This window comes from Panicum virgatum, chromosome 9K (genome assembly GCF_016808335.1).
Source record: "Panicum virgatum strain AP13 chromosome 9K, P.virgatum_v5, whole genome shotgun sequence".
Lineage (NCBI taxonomy): Eukaryota > Viridiplantae > Streptophyta > Magnoliopsida > Poales > Poaceae > Panicum > Panicum virgatum.
The window spans coordinates 57607438-57631592 of NC_053144.1; the positions used below are offsets into that span (position 1 = coordinate 57607438).

At 45.9% G+C, this 24155-nt stretch overlaps 5 protein-coding genes across 6 annotated transcripts; 4 read left to right on the forward strand and 1 right to left on the reverse strand.

The window, feature by feature from the left end:
- Window positions 1-901: 901 nt before the first annotated feature.
- On the reverse strand, window positions 902-2772 carry LOC120648827. The gene is made up of 2 exons (XM_039925473.1): window positions 2664-2772; window positions 902-2520 (listed from the first exon to the last, which is right to left on the reverse strand). Exon 2 carries the CDS (start codon window positions 2457-2459, stop codon window positions 1149-1151), a length of 1311 nt encoding a protein of 436 aa, XP_039781407.1. The 5' UTR covers window positions 2460-2520; window positions 2664-2772; the 3' UTR covers window positions 902-1148.
- Window positions 2773-4489: 1717 nt separating this feature from the next.
- On the forward strand, window positions 4490-5593 carry LOC120648170. The gene has a single exon (XM_039924912.1). The coding sequence runs from the start codon at window positions 4490-4492 to the stop codon at window positions 5591-5593; it is 1104 nt and encodes a 367-aa protein (XP_039780846.1).
- A 6243-nt stretch (window positions 5594-11836) lies between these two features.
- LOC120648171 lies at window positions 11837-12943 on the forward strand. Its single transcript, XM_039924913.1, has one exon. The coding sequence runs from the start codon at window positions 11837-11839 to the stop codon at window positions 12941-12943; it is 1107 nt and encodes a 368-aa protein (XP_039780847.1).
- Window positions 12944-14627: 1684 nt separating this feature from the next.
- Window positions 14628-20204, forward strand: LOC120652661. 2 transcript variants are annotated; one of them, XR_005666632.1, is made up of 3 exons: window positions 14628-14845; window positions 15848-15910; window positions 20053-20204. XR_005666632.1 is itself a non-coding variant. In XM_039930539.1 (3 exons), exon 3 carries the CDS (start codon window positions 16480-16482, stop codon window positions 17464-17466), a length of 987 nt encoding a protein of 328 aa, XP_039786473.1. In that variant the 5' UTR covers window positions 14628-14845; window positions 15848-15910; window positions 16357-16479; the 3' UTR covers window positions 17467-17769. The 2 variants fall into 2 exon arrangements, 1 of the variants encoding a protein (XP_039786473.1); XM_039930539.1 differs by lacking the exon at window positions 20053-20204 and adding an exon at window positions 16357-17769.
- A 371-nt stretch (window positions 20205-20575) lies between these two features.
- Window positions 20576-21071, forward strand: LOC120648172. The gene is made up of 2 exons (XM_039924914.1): window positions 20576-20783; window positions 20877-21071. Exons 1-2 carry the CDS (start codon window positions 20661-20663, stop codon window positions 21069-21071), a joined length of 318 nt encoding a protein of 105 aa, XP_039780848.1. The 5' UTR covers window positions 20576-20660.
- The last annotated feature ends 3084 nt before the right edge of the window (window positions 21072-24155 follow it).

Sequence of the window (24155 nt, forward strand, 5' to 3'; positions counted from 1 at the left end):
TCTGCCTTTCAATCCGTCCCTCTGCCTCTTGCCTTGTAATATCCGTTTTGCTGCGAAAGCTTCAAACTGCGAAGATTCCTCCCCGCCTGGAACAATGTTTGCCCCGTTTATTCTAGGAGAAGTTGAAATGTTTCGCTGCAGAAGTGTTTATAGCTTGCCTTGGCAGCAGATTTTTGTGATGAGACAAATTGCATTTAAAATTTAAATACGAAACAAACGGTGTTTTAGTTGCAGCATTTCCATTAGTTGTATCATGCAACTCGATATCAAATACTCTGCTACATGGCTTCGACTCTGAGAATGTTCAGGTGCCTAATCTGGTCTGGCATGGCATTACTCAACTGACAACTGGTCTGGAATGGGTTGACTCATGTTGATAGGTGATAGCTGACATAAGGTTCACTACCAATGTTTGCACCTGTGGAATTTTGGTGGATCCCCCAATGACAAGTGGATCTGCATGGTTCCATTCAGAAAATTTTCACTTCACAACCACAATTTCGGATTGACCACATTGTATGATCTTATCACAGTCAATTGCATTTTGCATCAAGTCAATGATCATTTCAAAACATTGGAACCAAATACAGTTGTGAGCCAAAACATCCACATCAAATTCAGGATCAAACTTTCAGTTCCATAGTTTCTACTTTTCTACCAAGTGAGAAGCATTTCCCAAATCATAGAACGTCTTAAGACGCATTATTAAATCAATTGCTTGAATTCTGGAGCGAAGAAACATAATGGTAGAACAGCTACCATCATTAACCTTTTAGCAGGAGCACGACTGTGCCCAAGGTACTGAACTTGTTCACACGCAAATTTCAGAAAACACGCATGTAGGAAATGCATCAGAACAGCATATAGATGCTTCTCATAGAAAATTCAATCAAGGTCAATGGGAAACAACAAACATGCATTACAGCCAGCCTACTCAACAGCAGCACCTGAGTCTTTCACATTCATGTCCAGGAGTTAAGCAAACATCCAGTATACAGAGTATTACAGAAGAGAGAAATGTTAACATCTGATCATGATTATCCCTACCTTCAGAGAGTGGGAAAAAGGAAAGCTAGTTGATTCTAGCTTCATCTACAGAGACTGCGGTACTATGCACAGATGTTGAAAAATGCAACCACCAGCACGGACTAGATCCCCTCGAAGAATGGCGGCGCAACATCACCACCGGCTATCTTCGGCATCAGAAAGATAGCATAAGGAAAAAGGCTCACCTTCAGGGTATGCCTAACCTTTGGTGCCTCCTCACGAAACTGAAACTTCCGAAGCAAATTCCCATTCCTGTCACAGTGCAGTAACAGCTTGTTTTTGCACTCGATCAGCACATCCCCTTCGGGTGAGACAACATGTGGAAACCACTCTGTATAATGCAAATTAGGTATCTCCATTACTGGGATTCTAATCCGGTATATCTGGACCCAGATCTCGTTGCGGTAATCCTCTAGGCGCCAGAGCTCTAGCGTTGGCCTGCCTTTCTTGGAGATGGACATGGCGAGCTTGCGATCCATTTCAAGCAGCTGCATGCTTCCTTCTCTTATGTGATTGGGAGAGCTCATCCAGCTGAACACCTCGGCCTCTGTGTTGAACACCAGCATGCGGTATTCTTGGCGCTCCTGCGGCGGCCAGTGCAAATTGCGGAGGAGCTGAACGGGCGGCGAGAGCGAGATATGATCCAGTCCGATGCTCAACTTCGGAAACCCCATCCCGATGTTCAACAACACCACGCCAGTCGCCGCCGGCGGGATAGGGCGCCCGATCTCCCTGGCCTGCAGAGCGCCCACCCTGAGAATGTAGTAGCGAGTCCAGGTGGACACATCATCTTTGCCTGTGTAGAACAGCACACGGTGCTCGCCGGAAGAGACATGTGCGTAGAGCCCAATCACGGTGCAGCTGCTGAGGTCCGGGAGGGCAACCCACTGGCGCGTCGCGGGATTGCAGATGTACCAGATGTTGACGAAGGAGACCAGGAGGAGGCCGTCGTTGGAGGCGTGGACCGTCATCCGGGGATAGCGTTCGCCGTCCCCAACCTCCTCGCCGTAGTTGATATCGTCCTTGCTGAAGGCGTAGATGGGGGGAGCGTCGGCACCATCGATGTTCTCGTTGAAATCGTTGTCGGTGAACCGAAGGACGGGGCATAGCATGTCGGAGCGGAGGTCGAGGGCCTCGACGCAGTAGTCCCTGAGCCGGATGTAGCGGTCGGGGCAGGCGTTGTGGCCGAAGCAGATGAGCGGCTGCGGCGGGTGGATGAGGTGGACGGCAGCGACGATGCGTAGGTAGGAGGACGTGACGTCGCGCAGGACCTTGCAGACCGAGAGGAGGCGCAAGACCGACCTCGCAGGCAGGCGGAGGATGATGTTAGTGATGACGAGCGGGGGAGCGTCGCGGAAGAAGGCGGTGGCATCAGCCTGCCTCGCCTCCGGTCCCGGCGCCGTCTCCGCCATGCCCTCTCGGCGCGGCGGGTGGTAGGGTCGCAACTGCTCCACCGGCACCAGCAACTGCTTCCTGCGAAAAGCAAATGCGGCGGCGCTGCGCTGCGTGATTCGAACAAAAACGCGAGGAAAAGGGGGATGGAATCGGGATCCAGATCGGCAAAGCACGCGGAAGAAGAAGGGCCAACACGATGTGTTGGTGATTCGAGAACTCACCTCTTCTCGCTGCGATGCTCCGCGCCTGCTTCTGCCTCCCTCCGTTTCGGATTTCCACCACTGGCGCTGCGCAAAACCCACGAGAGCAGATGGCTGGCGATGCAGGGGAGGTGGTTAGTTATATACAGCTTGCGCCCTGCGGGTGATAACTGTCGCTCGGCGTGGATTGCACGGTGGGCCTGGACGGTCAGTCGGCCCGAACCGTGCGCACAGCTCACGTGCTCTCCGTTTTTTACTGGAGCCCATGAAAATTTGGATGGTTTCTGTGTTGGGCTCTTCACATTTTTAGTTCTCAAAAAAGCTTTCTAGTTCAAGCAATTGACGAGATTTGTATGTCATCAAAATCCTTTCAAAGAATCTATGCATCGATCTGTTCTTCACATTTTTAGTATTTCCTTTCATTTTGTTTTACATATTAATTTCAAACGTTATACAAGGTATGCAACAAAATGTTAGGACATACTCCATCCGTCCCAAAAAAACAGTCATTCTAGGATTCAAATTTTGTCCCAAAAAACAAGTAATCCTACACTATTTGCAAAGCGCATATCCATGTAAGAATTAATTAGTGCCAAATATAGAAAATAAATAGAGGTAAACATGATCATTTTACATTCTTGTTAATGTGTCTTAAAATTTCTAGGATAACTTATTTTTTGAAATGGAGGGAGTATCTTGTAGTCGTTATCCAAATCTGACAATTCTGCGAGGTCAATAGGAAGTAGGTCCTCACATTTTTCGTTAATTTTTGGTGTGGAAACCTGCGGTATATGGCTGATCCGCAGGTCTACTGTTTGGTCTGTTAACAGAAGCTAGGCCCACTTTGGTTTACCATTTAAATTGCATATCTTGCTGGAATTTGGGCATGCTAAGTGGGCTTAGCCCATAAAAAAAATCAGAAATTCCTATAAATTTTCAAGGTCCATGCATGTATGCAGGAGGAAAATAGCGCAAGCTTAGTCTCACCTTGCCGGTGGAAGAGTCTGATGATCAATACAAATATAAAGGTTGTCTATACTTCTCCATGGTATGTGATAGGCGAGAGAAAAGAAACACCACATGTGCAACACGCGCCCTGCTAGGGCGAGCAAATGGTAGTGGCTTTAATCGACCGGACCAGAGTAAGCTGACATCTAAACTACTTCTAAATCGTATAAAGAGGATTTTATTTCATATGGAATTCAATACTGCGATTATCTATTTACTCACCATATCAAATGCTAAGGTATTGCAAAATCATAATACCCTAAACAATGTGATTTGGATATTGTTTGCTCCCTCCGTTTCACAAAGATTATTTTTTTAGAAAATTTTAGATATATTACTAGTATATACTGGAAAATTACCATATTACCCCTAGTTAACTATAGCGATTGTGATTGAAAACCGTACTGTTTATTTGGTTCACTAAAATCTCGATAAATGCAAATACATTGGAACCAGAAAAATAACATCACATATCCTTCCCAATGCAATTCTTTTGTAGTATTTAAAATTGCTTTAATTAGATAGATTTTATTACAATCTAAACGAACAGCCTTTCTGAGATAAAATTTAAAGACTAAACGAACAATTTTTTGAGGGAAGTAATTTAGGCTTGTCTTGTAATGTCAACGGAATCAGAATCGTGTGCAGTTCCAGCTCCATAATGTGATAGCCTCAGAACCTTCACGAGTTCGCGTACTCGACGACTCGTCCGTTCCAAACTCCGTGCACTTATATAATCTCGTACTAGTACACAACTATCTCCGTTTGCAACGAAAAAGGAAATAAAAAAAGAAGCCCACAGCGGCGTATCAAAGATCTTAGAACACACAAGTGTATTGATGGACCACGACGCGCGAGGAGTCGCCTCGTCGCCATGGCCCAAGCTCCCCGCCGACGTGCTCAGCGAGATCGCTGCCCGCCTGCACGACGCCGGCGACTTCGTCCGCTTCCGCGCCGCGTGCAGGCCGTGGCACGAGGTTCTGCCGCCGGCCCGCGCGCCGAGCTTCCTCCCGTGGATTCTCGAGGAGTACGACTCGTCGATCGACGACCCCCACGTGCTGCTCTGCTCGCCCTTCTCGGCGAGTAGGACTCAGCACCTCCTGCCCCACCCCGCCATCCGCGGCACGTCGATACAGGGATCCGACGCCTCCGGCGGCCGCGTCCTCGCCGTCCCCGACGAGGGCCGAACGGCCGCGCTCGTCAACCCGCTCGACGTGCACGACGCCGCCTCGTTGCCTCCGGTGCCTCGGAGCAAGTCCCGGCGCGACAAGTGGGGAAGCGCCAGCGGCGCCGTCGTCTCAAGCAACGGCGCCGTCGTGTTCCACACTCTCCGGCACCAGGAGGATTATTTCTTTGCGGCCATCCAGCTGCGGCCCGGGGAGCCCAGCTGGGAGAAAGTGGACGTGCCCTACGCGGTGGGGTTGCTGGAGCTGGACGATGACGAACGCCGCGCCGCGGCGCTGTGGTCGTCCGCGGTTGTCCCCGGAGCCGCGTGCCGCGTCGCGGCGCTGCCGCCGCGGCCTGATCTTGACAGCGAGAGATACGTGCTCGAATTCCGTGGCGAGCTCCTCTGCGCCGATGTCTTCTTGCAACCAAACTCGGCGACGTGGTCCGTCCGAGTCCACGCGATGCAGGCCGAGGACGACGGGTGGCGCAGGCGCGGTGACACGGACCATCTCTGCCTCTTCCTCGGCTTGAGCAGCTTCGCCATGGACGCTCGGGAGTTCGCAGGCAGCGCGGAGGTGACAGGCGGGTGCGCCTACTTCTTCCTCCGGCGCCTGCACAAGGAGAGAGAGGAGCAGCCTCTTGGTCGCATACTTCTGTACAGGTACAGCTTCCAGAGCGGCACCGCCACGTTTGTCGACGAGCTGAGCACCATGGTAATTCCCACTTGGTTCATACCTCGGCCGAGGATGTCTCCTTTGCTACCACGTGTGCAGTAACCGCAACAGAGCAGGTTAATGTTACATACTCCTGGGAAAAAGATGTTTCCTGGGATCAGCGCGAAGCTAATTTAGCATTCGCTCGCTGGAAGTGAAACCAACGCGCGATGTGCACATGTCCAGCTCCACCAAAGATGTGCTCCCCCTTCGCGCTCCGTAGTCCGTACCCTTCCTAGATTCCCGTTCCTTTCACTCCCCCCCTCCTATGTATTTTCTACCAAAAATAACATTTTTTTTGTTCCACTTACTTTTGCTTTTCCAATTCTTGTACTTCGAATTTTGTTTTTACTTTTTTTTTTCTCAAATTTTGTTTCAAAAACATGTTCGTGCATGTTCACAAATTTCGTGGACAGGTTTGGTTCTTCAAATTTTGTAAAAAAGATTGGCCTCCAAATTTTGTTCCTAATTTTTCTGGCTGAATTTGTGTTTCCAAAAGTTTGTACATGGTTCTGTTTACATAAATTTATATAATTGTATAAATGTTTGTATATATTTTTTATAAAATATGCTAAAAAGTTATCTATGATAAAACTTGTTCGTGCATGTTCATAAATTTGTTGCTGTATAACTATCAAATGATAATTTTTCAGCACATCTTTTTATATGCATAACTTTTATCCATAATTTTTTCCAAACAACATGTTACAAGATAATTTTTTAACATAACTTTCACGACACGTACAACTTTTAGGCATAACTTGTTTTATCTACTTAGGCCCCGTTTTGTTGCCTCCCGTAATTTTTTTGAAAATGTATCTTTCTACATTTGAAGTACTAAACATAGACTAATCACAAAAATAATTACAGAACTCGTCTGTAAATCGCAAGACGAATCCAATGAGCCTAATTAATCCGTCATTAGAAGTTATTTACTGTAGCATTAATGTAGCAATTTAGCATCTAATTACAGCCTAATTAGGTTCATTAGATTCGTCTCGCCATTTACAGACAACAGTCGCAATGCGTTTTTTATTTCGTCTAGATTTAAGTCTCCATGCAGGTGCCGGAATTTTTTTTTCGAATTTTGGTTTTGCAACCAAACACGGCCTTACTTAAGTGTAATTTTAAACATAACTTCTATGTGAATGTTATTAGAAAACTTCTCACACAACTTTGGTACATAAGTTCGCCATACATATTGTTAAAATACAAATTCTCGAGACAGCTTTTTAGCATACTTAATACGAAATATATGTCGAAAGAACATTTTGGAAACACAACATAAAAGATGTTAAACAAAGACTGAAAAAAGATAATACTAGGTATCATATAATGCGAAGGAAAAAAAGGTTAGAAAGTTTTTGCCGAGCTGCACGCTCCACGCCCAATCTTCTAGATGAAAGATAGGAACGAACCATTGGGTGGGGATCAGGAATGAATATAGAAAGGGTAGGGACCACTGGGGCCTGTGGGGACCACAAAACCTACTATATATGGGATGTCAGAATTCGAGTGCTAGGAACGTTCCCAGCGCGTGGGCGCTAATTAGCGGAGCCCGGATCAGGCCCACTGCTACGTTCTCCAAGAGTACTTTCTTATCGAGCCCATACCACGATCAAAGCTGTACATATGTTTCTTGGGTAAAAATAATCATTATTTTCAAGTTTTCATCTTATGTTTATCGATATTTCTTCTCAAGTTTTTGGTCCATATATATTAAACGGTGCAAGGGTGCCACCTCCATATTTGCAGCAAGAATAACCATGTCTCTTTAAAGAACTATTTTTGACTTTTTTAAAACAAATAACTCATATGGCATTATGCCTATTGTCGGTGACATCTAAAAGCATATGGAGTCTGGCAAGGGACTATTTTTTTTCTTGCTGCGGAGTGCATAGGAAGGAGGCATCATACCTACCCTAATCATACCAACAAGGAAAGGGTAAAAAGGCCAAAAAGCCTTGTTTGTGCAGCCAGCACCTCCGAGGCTCCGATCCGTTTGCTTGCGATGAGGCTTTTTCTTTATTCCTCATCATGGGACACGACTCTAGTCTAGTCTAGTGAGTTTTTGTCTCCGCTGCGTATAATTTTTAGGGGTGTTTGGATCTAAGGGGCTAAATTTAGTTCACTTATTTGCTGTCAAATAGTAAGATTGAAAATAGATTAATTGTTGATCTAATTGCATAGATGGTGGCTAATTTGTTATTAGAATATACTAGTCCTTGATTAGCTCTCATTAGTTTATATTTAGCTCTATTAGCATATCTAGAGCTAAACTTTAGCGTCTTACACTCCAAACAAACTAAAGGGGGATGGAATCAGGATCCAGATCAGCAAAGCACGCGGAAGAAGAAGGGCCAACACGACATGTGGGTGATTCGAGAACTCACCTCTTCTCGCGCCCGCTTCTCTTCCTCCCCCGCATTTCGGATTTGCACCCCTGGCGCTGCCCTGCTGCGACTATATGTCGCTCGGGCTACAAACATCAAAATCATCGCCTGAAGCTGGTAGTGGGCTCTCTGCGGACTTATTTGTCCCAATAGCAATTTAACCTTCTAAGTAGGTGACAGTCTATACCAAAAGCGCATGCAGTAGATAAGGTAGCATGCTTCGTGCTTTCACCTGACACCTAGTGGAGCAATAAATGATCCGGCCATCTTTTTCTTGTTTTTTTTTCTATCGTGTGTTTTACTATTTTAGACATGCACGCTAACATTAAATGCAAATATATCCACTAGATAGCCAGATGTCCACTATTTTTTATTGTTTCTTATCTATTTTGTTTGAATAATCCTGATGCTTCAAAATGCATTTGTACATTATTTTTACTTCTTTTCTCTTTCTTCATATGTTTATCTATTTTTTTTCCATAAATTTGTTTCTCTAATTCTTTTCTCCTTTTTCCTATTTCTTTCCTTGCACTTTTGTCTAGTCCTTTGTTTCTATTCATTAATCGTTCTTTCTTTTCTATTATGAACCTAATCTATATTTGATTTTTTTATCCTTTATAATTGATATCAACCATGTTTGTTTCAAATGTTAATAGATGTATACGTAACTATTATTATTGTATAAATATTTGTTCACATTTACGATTGAGTCATGCTAACCGTATATTAATTTATTTGTATTGTAGACTTATAAATTGGGGTACAAAATAATTTATTTTCTTTATATGCTAACTTTTTAGCGTGTATATATACTTAGAAAAATAACTTTTTATGATGTAGATGTATTTGTCTTCATGTAAAATTATTTATCTGTGTGTAAATAATTTGTTCGTAACATCAAATTATTTGTTCGCTTTGTCAATTAAATTGTTCCGTCATATTGACTCATTTGTTCGTGATATTCCTTTTTATTATTTATCCTATACAATCAAATGTTCGCAATGTGTAATATTTTGTTCGTTGTATATTATTATTTGTTCGCTACGTTTAACTCTTTGTTCATGAAAAATAAATATTTGTTCGTGTTATTAAAATATTTGTTCGCAGTAGCCGAAATTAATTATTGAGTATTAAAAAAATATTTTTAAAAAATATCATGCAAACATAGGCAAAGTGTGAATCTTGTTTTGAAGATCTTATCATAAGAAAGTTAATGATACAATTCAAATTTAATTTGGATACACGGTTCAAGATTTATAGTTTTTTTTAAGTTCTAAACTTTCTTTCATGTGGGATGACATCACCAGTTTTGTCTTTTTTGCATGTATACACCGGTTGTTCTTTATCTTGAATGATTGCAGCGGATCAAATCTGCATCTAGATTATTGGGCTGGCAATCTATTAACTAAACGTGAAAAATATTTCTTCGGGTGATGGATGTCCGAACCATCGCTATGTATAACCGCTCCCTCGCGCAAAACCCACGAGACCAGATGGCTGGCGATGCAGGCGAGGTGGTTAGTTATATAGAACTTGCGCCTTGCGGGTGATAGCTGTCGCCGGCGTGGATTGCACGGTGGGCCTGGACGGTCCCTCGGCCCGAACCGTGCGCACATCACAGCACACGGGCTCTCCGTTTTTTACTGGAGCCCATGAAAATTTGGATGGTTTCTGTGTTGGGCTCTTCACATTTTTAGTTCAAGACCCTCAAAAAAGCTTTCTAGTTCGAGCAATTGACGAGATTTGTATGTCATCAAAATCCTTTCAAAGAAGCTATTTATCGATCTGTTCTTCACATTTTTTGTATTTCCTTTCGTTTTGTTTTACACTTTAATTTCAAACGTTATACAAGGTATGCAACAAATTGTTAGCACTTATAATGGTTATCCAAATCTTACAATTTTTGGAGGAACAATGTGGAGTAAGGTGCTCACACTTTTCGTTAATTTCTACTGTGGAAACCTGCTGTATATGGCTGATCCGCTGGTCTACTGTTTGGCCTGTTAACAGAAGCCAGACCTACTTTGGTTTACTATTTAAATTGCATATCTTGCTGGAATTTGGGCTTGCTAAGTGGGCTTAGTCAATAAAAAATTTCAGAAATTCCTATAAATCTTTAAGGTCCATGCATGTATGCAGGACCAAAATAGCGCAAGCTTAGTCCCACCTTACCGGTGGAGGAGTATGATGACCAATACAAATATAGAGGTTGTCTATACTTTTTCATGCTATGTGATAGGCGAGAGAAAAGAAACACCACATGTGCAGCACGCAGGTAGTGGCTTTGATCGACCGGGCCAGAGCTAAGCTGACATCTTCCGGTCAACTGCACCACCAAAAGCTGTAAGAAACCAATTGAGCCGTGTACGTTTTGATGTCATGTCATAAACGACTTCTAAATCATATAAGGAGGGTTTTATTTCGTATGGAATTAAATACTGCGATTAACGAGAGCGCTAATGAGGTGGGCTAAACTTTAGCAAAGATTCAAAAATTTTAGCATGCACATGAGTACTAATAGTGGTAAAGTTTATCACTCAATCTTAACTCCTCCAAACAGACCCTTACCGCTGGCATTGATGTCTCGACAGTTACAAATCTACAAATATTTCTGCTTCTGAAGTTCTGGTTTTGAAATAGAAATTGTTCATTGCGGGGTCTGCTAATTGATTTCATGGCATAGTTTTAATCTGCCATTCAGACTGTAAACAACATATATTTTGCTAGATGGAGCACTTGAAAGCTTGTCTGTACTGTGGTTATTTGGTACTCCCTTTGTCCAATTTATCTCAACTTTATCCAAATATATAAAGAAACTAATACTATCTATGATACCAAATATTAAAATTAGATTTGCCATGAAACATTATTTTCAAAATGTACCTATTTAGAGTTTATATTTTTTATAAATTTAGTCAAACATAAAAAATGACTCAATTCAATTATAGATTCTTTTTGGACAGAGATAGTAGGATTCACATGCCTATTTTGAGTCCATACTGGTGGCTACATTTTTCAGCATCTATGGTGTTTCTTCTATTAGTTTGATATGATCATCAGATTGCTACAAGATGCTAGAAATTTTTTGGCCTATTTTAATGATTTCATGTTTCTTACAAAATATGTTGTTGATGTTATATGGTTTCCTACTTTTCTGAATTATGATGGAATGTACACATAAAAGTACAGGGTTGAGGGGGCTAGAGTTTTTTTTAAAAAAATATTAAAAAGAGGAAGAAATTGGGGTGTTGAGATTCTATGTTCTTTAAAACTACCAATTTTGTTTCAGCGTAATTGAAAGGCTAAATTAGAAATATCCTAAACAATGTGATTTGGGTACTACTTGCTCCCTCCGTTTTACAAAGACTGTTTGTTTTGAAAATTTTAGATATACTACTAGTACTAGAAATGACTATATTACCCCTAGTTAACTATAGCAGTTGTGATTGAAAACCGTGCTATTTATTTGGTTCACTAAAATCTCGATAAATGCAAATACATTGGAACTAAAAAATAACATCTAGTTAACATTTGATTGGTCACATATTCTTTTCAATGCAATTCTTTCTTAGCATTTGAAATTGCTTTAGTTAGATAGGTTTTGTTACAATCTAAATGAACAACATTTGTGGGATATAAAATTTGAGGACTAGATGAACAGATTTTTAGGAGGTAATTTAGGCTTGTCTTGTAATGTCAACGGAATCAGAATCGTGTGCAGTTCCAGCTCCATAATGTGATAGCCTCAGAACCTTCACGAGTTCGCGTACTCGAAGACTTGTCCGTTCCAAACTCCGTGCACATATATAATCTCGTACTAGTACACAACTATCTCCGTTTGCAACGAAAAAGGAAATAAAAAAAAGAAGCCCACAACGGCGTATCAAAGATCTTAGAACACACAAGTGTATTGATGGACCACGACGCGCGAGGAGTCGCCTCGTCGCCATGGCCCAAGCTCCCCGCCGACGTGCTCAGCGAGATCGCTGCCCGCCTGCACGACGCCGGCGACTTCGTCCGCTTCCGCGCCGCGTGCAGGCCGTGGCACGAGGCTCTGCCGCCGGCCCGCGCGCCGAGCTTCCTCCCGTGGATTCTCGAGGAGTACGACTCGTCGATCGACGACCCCCACGTGCTGCTCTGCTCGCCCTTCTCGGCGAGTAGGACTCGGCACCTCCTGCCCCTCCCCGCCATCCGCGGCACGTCGATAAAGGGATCCGACGCCTCCGGCGGCCGCGTCCTCGCCGTCCCCGACGAGGGCCGAACGGCCGCGCTCGTCAACCCGCTCGACGTGCGCGACGCCGCCTCGTTGCCTCCGGTGCCCCAGCGCAAGTCCTGGCGCGACAGGTGGGGAAGCGCCAGCGGCGCCGTCGTCTCGAGCAACGGCGCCGTCGTGTTCCACACTCTCCAGCACCGGGAGGATCATTTCTTTGCGGCCATCCAGCTGCGGCCCGGCGAGCCCAGCTGGGAGAAAGTGGACACCTACGCGGTGGGGTGGCACATGAGCTTGCTGGACGATGACGAACGCCGCGCCGCGGCGCTGTGGTCGTCCGCGGTTGTCCCCGGAGCCGCGTGCCGCGTCGCGGCGCTGCCGCCGCGGCCTCGTGGGAGCAGCAGATTCCTGCTCGAATTCCGTGGCGAGCTCCTCTGCGTCGATGTCGTCTTGCGGCCGAGGCCGAACTTGGCGTCCGTCCGAGTACACGCGAAGCGGGCCGAGGACGACGGGTGGCGCAGTCGCGGTGACACTGACCATCTCTGCCTCTTCCTCGGCTTGAGGAGCAGCCTCGCCATGGACGCTCGGGAGTCCCCAGGCAGCGTGGAGGTGTCAGGCGGGTGCGCCTACTTCTTCCTCCGGCGCCAGAACAAGGAGAGAGTGGAGCAGACTCTTGGTCGCATACATCTGTACAGGTACAGCTTCCGGAGCGACACCGCCACGTTTGTCGACGAGCTGAACACCGTGGTAATTCCCACTTGGTTCGTACCTCGGCCGAGGATGTCTCCTCTGCTACCACGTGTGCAGTAACCGCAACACGGCAACAGACCAGGTTAATGTTACATACTCCTGGGTAAAGATGTTTCGTGGGATCAAGCCCCGCTACATACACCAGGAGCACTTTCACTACCGGAAACGGCATATATGCCGAGTGCTCGGTTCTTTGCCGAGTGCCAAACCACGAGCACTCGGCAAACAAACTCTTTGCCGAGTGCCGAGCCCCAGGCACTCGGCAAAGATTCCGCACACGGTACATTCCATTTTTGCCGAGTTTCAGCACTCGGCAAAAGTCTAACACTCGGCATACAATACCTTTGCCGAGTTCCGCGAGGGCAGGCACTCGGCAACATTTGCGCACATGGCCGCCGCGTGCGCCAGCCGTCAAACCGGCTGACGGCCGTTATTGTTTGCCGAGTGCCGGTCGTCAGGCACTCAGCAAACCCGAATCTTCACCGAGTGTTTTTTGCAGACACTCGGCAAAGTTTGTTTTGCCGAGTGCATTTCGCTGGTACTCGGCAAATATTTAAATTTTTTCCATTGTAGACCTCAAATTTTTTTGTACCCAATACATACAACATGTGGTACTCCATGTTCAAATTTGGTGTATTTTTAATGTATTTTATATATTTTATGAATTAATTGTATTTTCATCAATTTTTTGAATCAAATCAAATTTGAACTGCAAGTGATTCAAATATATGAAAAAAATGAGTAGAAAATTTATATTCATACTATTCAACCGACATTGAGGACTTATTTATGAAATCAAAAGAAAATTCAAACATGTTGTTAAGGAAACACGACCTCGATTGCGTGCCCGAGCGGATTTTAAGTTCTATAAAAAGCAAACGAAGTCCGAAAATCATGAAATTTGACAAGATGTCAAGATATCCTATGTGGAGGCTATGGTAAAAAATTGACAACATTTCGCACAAGTTGTCACGTACGTTGCTCACAACCTGGAACATTTCTAAAGAAGTTTCAAAATTGTTGAGAATGGTGCGGTATGATTTGAAGTGAAAGTGACAGTCGATTTGTGGTTTGCCTCTAAATTTTTTTTTATAGCCAATAGACATCAATGATCATATCATGTCAAAAATTGGTAATTTTTTTTATTCCGTTTGATAATTATTATTTTTTCTGCACTTATATAAATGGAACTTGAGCTAAAACTACATGAAATAATGGTTAATTTTGGTATTTTTTGGAATATGCATTGTGGAGTAAATTTGACAAGATATTTCCAAACTATGTTGCAGCAAATTTTGAAAATATGCTGAAACGAGAAAGAGAGGGTGTCAAAAAATGATTTTAAAAAAATTCTTTGCCGTGTGCCCCCTTACCTGGCACTCGGCAAAGGATGGTTTTGCCGAGTGCCCTCTGAGCTAGCACTCGGCAAATAATTTGTTTGCCTTTTTTTTTTGAAAATGTCTTTGCCGAGTGCCGGATCTCGGGCACTCGGCAAACCTGATCCGGCACTCGGCAAATAATCAAAGACTTATCCAAAACGGCGCTTCCCTGACTCACACACCGCACACGCACACACACCCGTCCACCATCGCCCGCCCGCCTGCGCCGCCGCCGCCTGTCCGCCCGCGCTGCCGCCGCCTGTCCCCGCGCCCCCCCCCCCCCCCGCCATCGGCCGTCCGCTCACGCCGCTGCCGCCGCCCGTGCCCCCGGCCGCCATCGCTCTTCAGCCCGCGTCGCCGCCGCCCGTCCGCCCGCGCCGCCGCCGCCCGTCCGGCTGCCCGCCACCTCCACGCCTCCGCCCACCCGCTCCACGCAGCCTGCACCGCCGCTCACCATGGCCGGCGCATAACCAGCCCCCTCGACGCTCCACGCCGGCGGCCCCGGTCCACGCAGCCTGCGCCGGCGCTCGCCATGGCCGGCGCATGAGCACCCCTTCTCGACCGGCCGCCCATCGACGATCAGGTACTCCACCCAACCGAAGAAGCTCATGGTTAAGTGCTGTTACAGCCAGTGGCGGAGCTAGGAACCGAGCATAGCAGGGGCCAAATTGTCATGGCATCTCGACATACTATTCAAAATCCATATACGGTGGCAGCGTGGTTTCTTATTCTTGCTTACCGTGGTCGCCTTATGCGCTCTTAATACCTACATGGACATACTCTCATTGTGCTGCTTTTCTGAACCAGTTAAACTACTGATTGAACTTGAATTATGTCATGTGTTATATGAAATATTTTCCTCCTAATAATATAACACCTTGTATATAGAATCATTTGGATTTGAGAACTGAACGTGCAATAGGAGTCATTTGCAGCAGCTGTCAATGACAGAGGTTGTCCCTGCATTTGACTAAAAGGCACTGCACTTGCATGATCAACACACTGCACGTCTAGTCATGCAATGCCGACTTCTTGTATGAATGCGTCATCGTTTGGTGTCAAATAGCATAGCAATAGATTGCTAGAACTTTTGAGTAAGCACAAATGAAGGAGGGGTCGTGGCCCAGGTTGGCCGACATGTGGCTCCACCAGTGGTTACAGCAGATCATCTATACTATACACATCGTATTTAGAAACGATGATTGGTTCGACTTTGAAACAATTCGATGGCAACAAATTGTTGCATAGTGCAAGGAATTTCGTGCTGAATAGTAAACCATAAAGCATCATTGTTGGCTTGTAGTTCATTTGGCTTTCAAGAAACAATATGAGGCAATGCCCCACACGTAAGCAAAACAGATTGGTGATATTTCACGTGATACTTCTAAAAACTATGGTGATTTTGCAACTGCAACAAATATTTATTTATTATGTTATTATAGAAAAAGCATATAAGTGATGACTCTCTGCAGTGGATATGTGCAAGTGTGCAACACCTTTTCCTTTATTTTCATCAAGCTAGCATTTCCAGATCCAACAAGAAAATGGAAAATTATAATCAGATCTTTTTTTTTCTAAATACCAGGTCGTCGACTCGTTCACTTGGCCGCAAGCCGTCGTCGAGCAGCACGGACCGTGGAGCCCGTAGGTGAGCACGTGTACAAGAGTTTGTTTTCGTATTCTGTTCGTAGTTCATGTAACCCGGTTAGACGTCTCCCGTTCGAAACAGATACGGTTCGAAATATGTAGATTTATACATATCTATGGTCGTATCTGTTTCGAATTGTCCATGTTATTTGGACAGCCCGATGATGCGTAGATGGGGTTAGTTTCCATGGTCTGCTCCCATCCGAGACAGAATCTGGGCAACATCTCTCCATTGTTCTCCGGATACACAATCTCCCTTCCGGGACGTGTATCTCGAGAACAGCGGGGAGGTGCAGCCGAAATTCTGTCTCGAATTGGAGGGGATCATGTAAACTGACCTCATCTACGTATGGTCGGGTGGGATTAGGACCTATCTTTACCTACTAGAGTCTAAGCCGAACTTTTACATGCATTTAAATTTGATAGTAGTCGCCGATATCTTGGAAGATGGATGACCGTGAGTGGATGTACACCGGCCGGGTAACTCGAGCTAGCATGACCAATGAATAGATTGAGAAGACTAACGAGTTCTTGGAAGGGGCATGGGCGCAAGCTGAAGGGTCGAGATTCATGTGGTGTCCCTGCAAGAGTTGTGGAAACCAGAAACGAAAGACAAAGAAGGTCATGGGCGAACATCTTGTCAATTATGGATTTACGCCAGATTATACCCGGTGGATCTTTCACGGTGAAGCCCATCGTATGAGGGACGAGGTCGTGAGGCAACGCATCGATGAATGTGATGCTGCTGGTGGGATTGGGGACATGTTAGACGACTATGAGGAGGCACATTTCGGTGAAGGGCCGCAGGAGGAGGAGCCAGAGGCAAGCACAAAGGCTTTTTACGAGATGTTGGAGGCGGCACAGAAACCTCTTCACGGCCAAACAAAGGTTTCTCAGCTGGACGGCATTGGACGCCTTATGGCCTTAAAGTCCCAGTTTGGCCTGAGCCGAGACGCCTTTGATAGTATGTTGACCGTTGTTGGGAGCATGCTTCCGGAAGATCACATTCTGCCCAAGACAATGTATCAGGCGACGGAAATCCTTAGTGCACTGAAGATGCCATATGAGCAGATACATTCTTGTCCTAATGGGTGCATTTTATTTAGGAAAGAGCACGAGGCTGAAACTTACTGTCCAAAATGCAAAGCCTCAAGATTCCTGGAGGTGGATGCTGGCGACGGTCAGCCTAAGAGGCAGCTCACGATTCCTGTGAAAATCGTACGTTACCTTCCGTTCATTCAAAGGATCCAAAGACTCTATATGACCGAGGAAACCGCGAAACAGATGACATGGCACAAAAAAGGTGTTCGATACAACCCAGATAAGATGGTGCATCCCTCCGACGGTGAGTCATGGACTCATTTTGATGAGATTCATCATGAGAAAGCTAAAGAAGCTCATAATGTACGTGTTGCGCTGGCAACCGATGGGTTCAATCCTTATGGTATGATGGCCGCATCGTACTCATGTTGGCCCATGTTCGTTATTCCCTTGAATCTCCCCCCCCGGCGTTCTCTTTCAATGGCAAACCATATTTGTGTCGTTGATTATTCCTGAGCACCCAGGGAATAAAATGAGTGTTTACATGGAGCCTCTAATCGATGAGTTGATCAAAGCATGGGAGGAGGGGGTGTGGACGTACGACCGAGCGACAAAGACAAACTTCAGAATGTATGTGTGGTACCACTACTCTCTGCATGACCTCCCAGCGTATGGCATTTTCTGCGGGTGGTGTACTCATGGAAAGTTCCCATGCCCAACATGCAAGGCAACTCTGCAGTTCATTTGGTTGAGAAAGGGGGGCAAGTATTCGTCATTTGACAAACATCGACAATTCCTTCCTGCTGACCATCCATTTAGAAGGGATATTAAGAACTTCACGAAAGGTGTCGTAGTTACAGAATCTGCACCGCAGATGCTGGCGGGTGCCGTGCTTCATGCTCAGATAAATGTTCTCCAGGTCAATGATGCAGGTGGTTTTGTGGGATATGGCGAAGAACATTCTTGGACTCAGGTCTCTGGCTTGTGGAGGCTTCCCTATATTAATGATCTCCTCCTTCCACACAATATTGATGCCATGCACACTGAAAAGAATTGGGGCGAGGCTCTTTTTGGAACTGTCATGGACATTCCTGATAAGACGAAGGACAACGTCAAGGCTCTAGTGGATCTGGCAACGTTGTGCGATAGACCAAGATACGAAATGAAGACTCCGAGACCAGGGAGACAATGGAGGAAGACTCCGGCGGATTTCATCCTAACGAGGCCCCAAAAAAAGGAAGCACTAGAGTGGATCCAAAAGTTACAATTTCCAGATGGGTATGCAGCGAATCTGAGGAGGGGAGTTAATTTGACTACGATGCGAATCAACGGGCTGAAGAGTCATGACTACCACATATGGATTGAGCGGCTTCTTCCTGTGATGGTTCGAGGCTATCTCCCTGATAATATATGGTGAGTGTTGGCAGAGTTGAGCAATTTCTTCCGCCAGCTGTGTGCTAAGGAGTTATCTCGGGTCGTTATTTCGGACATGGAAAAAATGGCCCCTGTGTTGCTATGGAAAAAGTGTTGGCAGCATTTGCTTCTACATCTTCCGTATGAGGCTCGGATGGGGGGCCTGTGCAGTACCATTGGTGCTATCCAATTGAGAGATGTCAGAAGGTCCTTCGAACGAAATGCAAAAATAAATGTAAAATTGAAGCTTCTATTGCCGAGTCATATATTTTGGAGGTGTCAAACTTCACAACCAAATACTATGGTGACAATCTTCCCGGCGTACATAATCCACCCCCTCGTTACAATGCTGGTGATAATGAATCGAGTCTCAGCATCTTCCGAGGACAACTTGGAAGTGCAAGTGATGCGAGGTATAAGACCTTGAACCATGAAGAGTGGCGCCGTATCATGATATATGTGTTGACCAACCTTTCCGAGGTGGAGCCGTATATTGTGTAAGTACTCAACATTGTGCCCAATTCACGAGTTTCCATTTCACAAGTTTCCACTTCTTAGCATCCAACCCCCTTTGTCATTTTTGATATAGGGAATTTCAACGACTATTTTGGCGTCGCACAAGGGCTCCAACCCCGATGGAAATGGAGAGTCTTCTTAAAAATGGCACGGAAAATTCACAACCCGATTTCATTTATTGGTTTCAACAGAAGGTAGTCTTGAATTCATAGTTCTATTCATTTTCGTTGTCCTCGAACTATATGACAAACTATCCTGCATACGCTTGCAGGGCCAAACTGATTCGTCCATGAGTGCCGAGTTGAGACAGGTTGCCGATGGTTTTAGCTAGAGGGTCAAGTCGTTTAACGTTTATGACGTGAACGGATATCGCTTCCACACAATGACATACGAGCAGAGTCGACCCAATCGAAGAACCACTAATACCGGCGTTTTTAAGCCAGGTCAAGACGGAGTCGAGTATTACGGAAGAGTTGAAAAAATATACGAACTCAAGTTTCATGGTTCTGTACCGCTCACTCCAGTCATTTTCAAATGCCATTGGTTTGATCCAACATTAACAAGACATACCCCTAGTGTTGGCCTAGTCAAAATTCGACAGGATTCAACGTTACAAGGCGAAGATGTGTACATTGTGGCTCAACAAACCATACAAGTTTATTATCTCTCATACCCGTGCCAAACCGACCACCGTCTTCGGGGTTGGGATGTTGTGTATAAAGTATCGCCACACGGCAAACTACCTCTCCCAAACAACGAAGATTACAACAATGATAGAGAGTTTTTTCAAGAAGAGGGGCTACAAGAGAGTTTCGAGATAGACTTATCCGACGAGATTGGAATGGAAGTCGACAATGAAAGGGAAGTTGACGAGGAAGGTGGAGATGGGGTTCAAAATATTCAGGACTTACAATTACTAGAGCGACTACGTTTAGGTAGAGACTGTGAAGACGACATTCCTCCTTCGGATTCTGCTGGTTATGTTGACATAGCTGATAGTGATGATGAGGATTACGATCCAGCTAATCCCGATTATGATGACTACTTCTAAAACATGTAGGACTCGCAATATTTAATATATATTATGTTAATTTCTAGTTATATTTTCTTTATTTTCATTTATTTGCAAGTATTGTTTATTCTGACTAATTCGTTCACTCCTTTTGATTTCAGGTAACTAAACAAAGATGCCAGGCGGTCACAAGATGACTTGGCTGAGCTCCTTATACAGAGGCAGTGGTGGAGGAGGCGGTAGTGGGTCCGACGCACCCGAGGGGTCCGGGAGCCGTAGTGTTCGCAAAGGTGGTGGAGGAGGGGGAGCGAAAGGGAGACGGAGAGGGAGGGGTGGAGGAGGAGGTAGTGGGAGTGGTGGAGGAGGTAAGGTGAGGAGGGGGAGGAGGGAGAGGACCCCTTCTCCTGTAGAGGCCGAGGAGGAGGAGGAGGAGGAGGAGCACGTGGAGGGGGACGAGGAGGAGGACGAGGAGGAGGCCGAGGAGGGGGCGGCAGGAGATGAGCGGGTGGTGTGGTTGCGTGGACCGTCGCAACTCCCGCGACGTCCGATACTTCTAGCAAGACGCCCGATGATTCGGCCACTAGAGCCTAAGTAAGTATGTTAGTACTTATTTATTATGCATTACATATATTTAAAATTACAATACTAACTAAAATTTTACCTTAAACACTCTTGCAGGGGGTGGTTTTTTGTGTAGCCTGGTGAGCACAAACGGAAGCCCAATGGTATCTTGGGTCTTTTGTGCCGGCTGCACTTCCCCGGGCTCGTGATGCATGCCGGGGTGTTGGAGCCGGCATACACGTGGGACCACTACATGGCCAGCCCGGACGCTACTGATCACGAAGGAAGGAACTTTACCACCAAAGCGAGGCGGGTGGTCGGGGAGTTGTGGGTAAGTCATCCTCGCACTAAATTGTTAGAAATATCACATTATGTTTCAATTTTTGGAATAATGATTGCAATTATCTTGTGGGTATATATGCAGGATTTCTACAGGTGCGAGGAAGGCTATGAGGCCCGGGCGAACGAGCGGGCTCACCAGGCTTGCTACAAGCTGGTGAAGGACATGCACTACGAGGCGCGTGTCCAGGCCGTCATTGTGTACTGCGCCGAGTTCGAGAATAGGAGTGTCAAGAAACCAGCCGCAAGAGACATCTTTCTCACGCGAGACCAGACTTAAGGGTAAATAAATGCCATATCTACTCATTTATCTTGTATTTGATATTACAATATGTCATGCACTTCATTACGTTTAGGTGCCTCCGAACTGGTGCGCAAACAAGGCCGAGTGCTGGTCTATGATGGTGGACAAGTGGATCAGCGAGGATTGGGCCCGCCAGCACGCCTTATGCCGGGAGCGCCGCTTGATGATGCCGGGTCCGGCACATCATCAAGGGAGCCTTAGCCTCGGCGAGTACAAGAATACTTGGGTAAGTTCACTAATTTCTTCATTCTTTCTAAAGCTATATTTTTAATTCTTACTAATCATCTTGTTGACTTCTTGGCAGTCGTAGTCTCATCCAGGCCAGTCTTGCAACGACTTCATGGCGTACGCCATGTCTCACATGGGCAGGGCGACGTCGGACGTGGCCTACAACCCGGCGGCTCCACCAGAGGCCTACACAAACCCAAGCATCCACGCGCGCATCAATGCATACACCGAGGTGGGAATGGCGCTCCACGGGGAGACTTGGGATCTGACCACCACGCCACTCTTCGGAGAAGCCATCATGAGGGCGGGACAAGGGAAGAAGCACGGGCGGTACTTGATCGCCAACAGCTTGGTCGACACGGCGAGTACGCCCAGTCTCTCACAGCTTAGGGCAAGTACCACCGACTCGACCCCGCCCATACGCCCATGGCCTGAGACTTCAGTGGCTAGCGTGCACCAGAGACAGGTTAGTTTAGATTTAGTTGTTGTTCTATGATTAAAATGAAATTTTGCTTCGTATTGTAACATGGAGGTTTAAATCTTGTAGGCCGAGATGGAGGCAAAGTTTGAGGAGGAGAGGAGGTGCCGAATGGAGATCGAGGCCAAGCTAGAGCAGGAGCGGAAGCTGAGGGAGGAGCAGTCGGTTATGTTGCAGAGTATGGTCACCTGGATGCAAGGACTTGGCGCGTCGATGAACTATGCGACGCCGCCTCCTCCCTTCGCCTTACCAGTTCAGCCTTACTTTCCTGCAGGACCTTCTGACACTCCTGTGAGTATGCTTTGTTTGTAGATATTATTATATTTTTGTTATGCTTCTTCAATTTATATGTTCCTATTTGCAGAATCAGTCGTGGAACACATCGAACGACCCTCCTCCGGACCAGAACTCGCCGGCGGCCCAGTGGCCATCTTGGTCCAGAGACCTGAGCAGTCAGTGTCTTGTAGTACTAGTGTATTGGACTTATTATACGTATCGGACTATATTCTATGTGATGGACTTGTGTTATGTATCGGACTCGTATTATGTATTGGACTTGTGATATATGTGATGGACTGTGTTATTTGTATCGATGTCATTCTCGTAATTATCAATTATATGTGATGGACTATAACTGCATGTAATGACCTCTGCATTTATATATATTTCTGTTGTATTTGTATGAAAAAACAGAGAAAAAAGGAAAAAAAAGAAAAATTCACCAATTTGCCGAGGGTTTAATCCAAAACACTCGGCAAAGGGGACTGCACAGGTCAGCATACTTTGCCGAGTGCTAAAGCAAAGGCACTCGGCAAAGATTTGAAAATTTGCCGAGTGCCAGAGTCCAGCACTCGGCAAAATAGACACGTGGCCTCACCCTGTCGCGAGAACTTTACCGAGTGCCAAAGTCCAGCACTCGGCAAAGTGGACACGTGGCGGCAACCTGGCGCGATGACTTTGCCGAGTGTCGGATGCGGACACTCGGCAAAAATTCAAACTGTGCCGAGTGCCTGCCGTTAGACACTCGGCAAAGCGACGGACCAGGGTGGCGCCACGTAGCTGCTTTGCCGAGTGTCAGGGCACTCGGCAAAGCCTTTGCCGAGTGCCCGTAATCCGACACTCGGCAAAGTCAACATTGCCGTGGGATCCTTTGCCGAGTGTCTTTTGCCGAGTGTTACACTCGGCAAAGACTTTGCCGAGTGTCTTTTGCCGAGTGTTACACTCGGCAAAGACTTTGCCGAGTGGAACCTGTCCTTTGCCGAGTGTAACGGACACTCGGCAAAGTTTGGAAGTCCGGTAGTGTTTCTTATCGAGCCCATACCGTACAAATGTTTCCTAGGTAAAAATAATTATTATTACCAAGTTTTCATCTTATATTTATCGATATTTCTTCTCAGGTTCACTACCACTGGAAAGGTTTCTAGGGACGAGCAAGATGACATTTGCAGGGTCGGGTGCCCGCCCATTGCTGCTTTTCGCAGCTAAAAATAATTTTTAAGGCCAGACGGGACGTTCGGCTCTGCAAATGTTATTTCCAAGGGCGGACTATGTCTTCACCGGTCCCTAAAAACTAATTTAAAAATAGAAAAAATTGTTGCAGTCACACGGCGTCGGTGCTGCCTGATACCCACACGCGCAGACCACCGCAAGCCTCGCCTCACCGTGCCGGTGGGCTGCTGTGCATGCTCGGCCTCCCCACGCCGGCAGATTGCCACTATAGGCTCTGTGCGACACGCCGCCGCACCCCATAAGCTGTGGGCTCCAGCCTGCTCGCTCCAAGCTTGTCTCCCGGTGGCACTTCGTGTGCGCGCTGGTGCTAGTTTTCCAGGGGCGGGTGGCCATAGCCCCCTTCACTTTGTAGGAACGAGTTACCTTTTGACTCATGTATGAAAAAATAGGAGCGTTGCTACGAATTGTTTTATAGTAGTGGTTTAGGTCTATATATATTAAACGGTGCGCGAGTGTTCTACCTCCATATTTACACCAAGAATGATCATGTTTTGTTTAAAGAACTATAATTTTTAACCTTTTTTTTTAAAAAAATAACCCATATGCCTACTATTGTCTGACATTTACTAAAAGCATATGTAGTCTGGCAAAGGGACTTGCTGTGAAGTGCACAGGAAAAGGAGCATCATATACCAACATGAAAAGAGTAAAAATGCCAAAAGCCCTGTTTGTGTAGCTGCACCTCTAGGCTCCGATCCGTTCGCTTTGCGATGAGACTTTCATTATTCGTCATCAAGGGACTAGTGAATTTTTGTCTACGCTGCGTACAATTTCTCTTGTCGAGCGATCTCGTCATGCATGCCACGCTGGACTATGCATTAGCATTACCAAAAGTAGCTAAAACC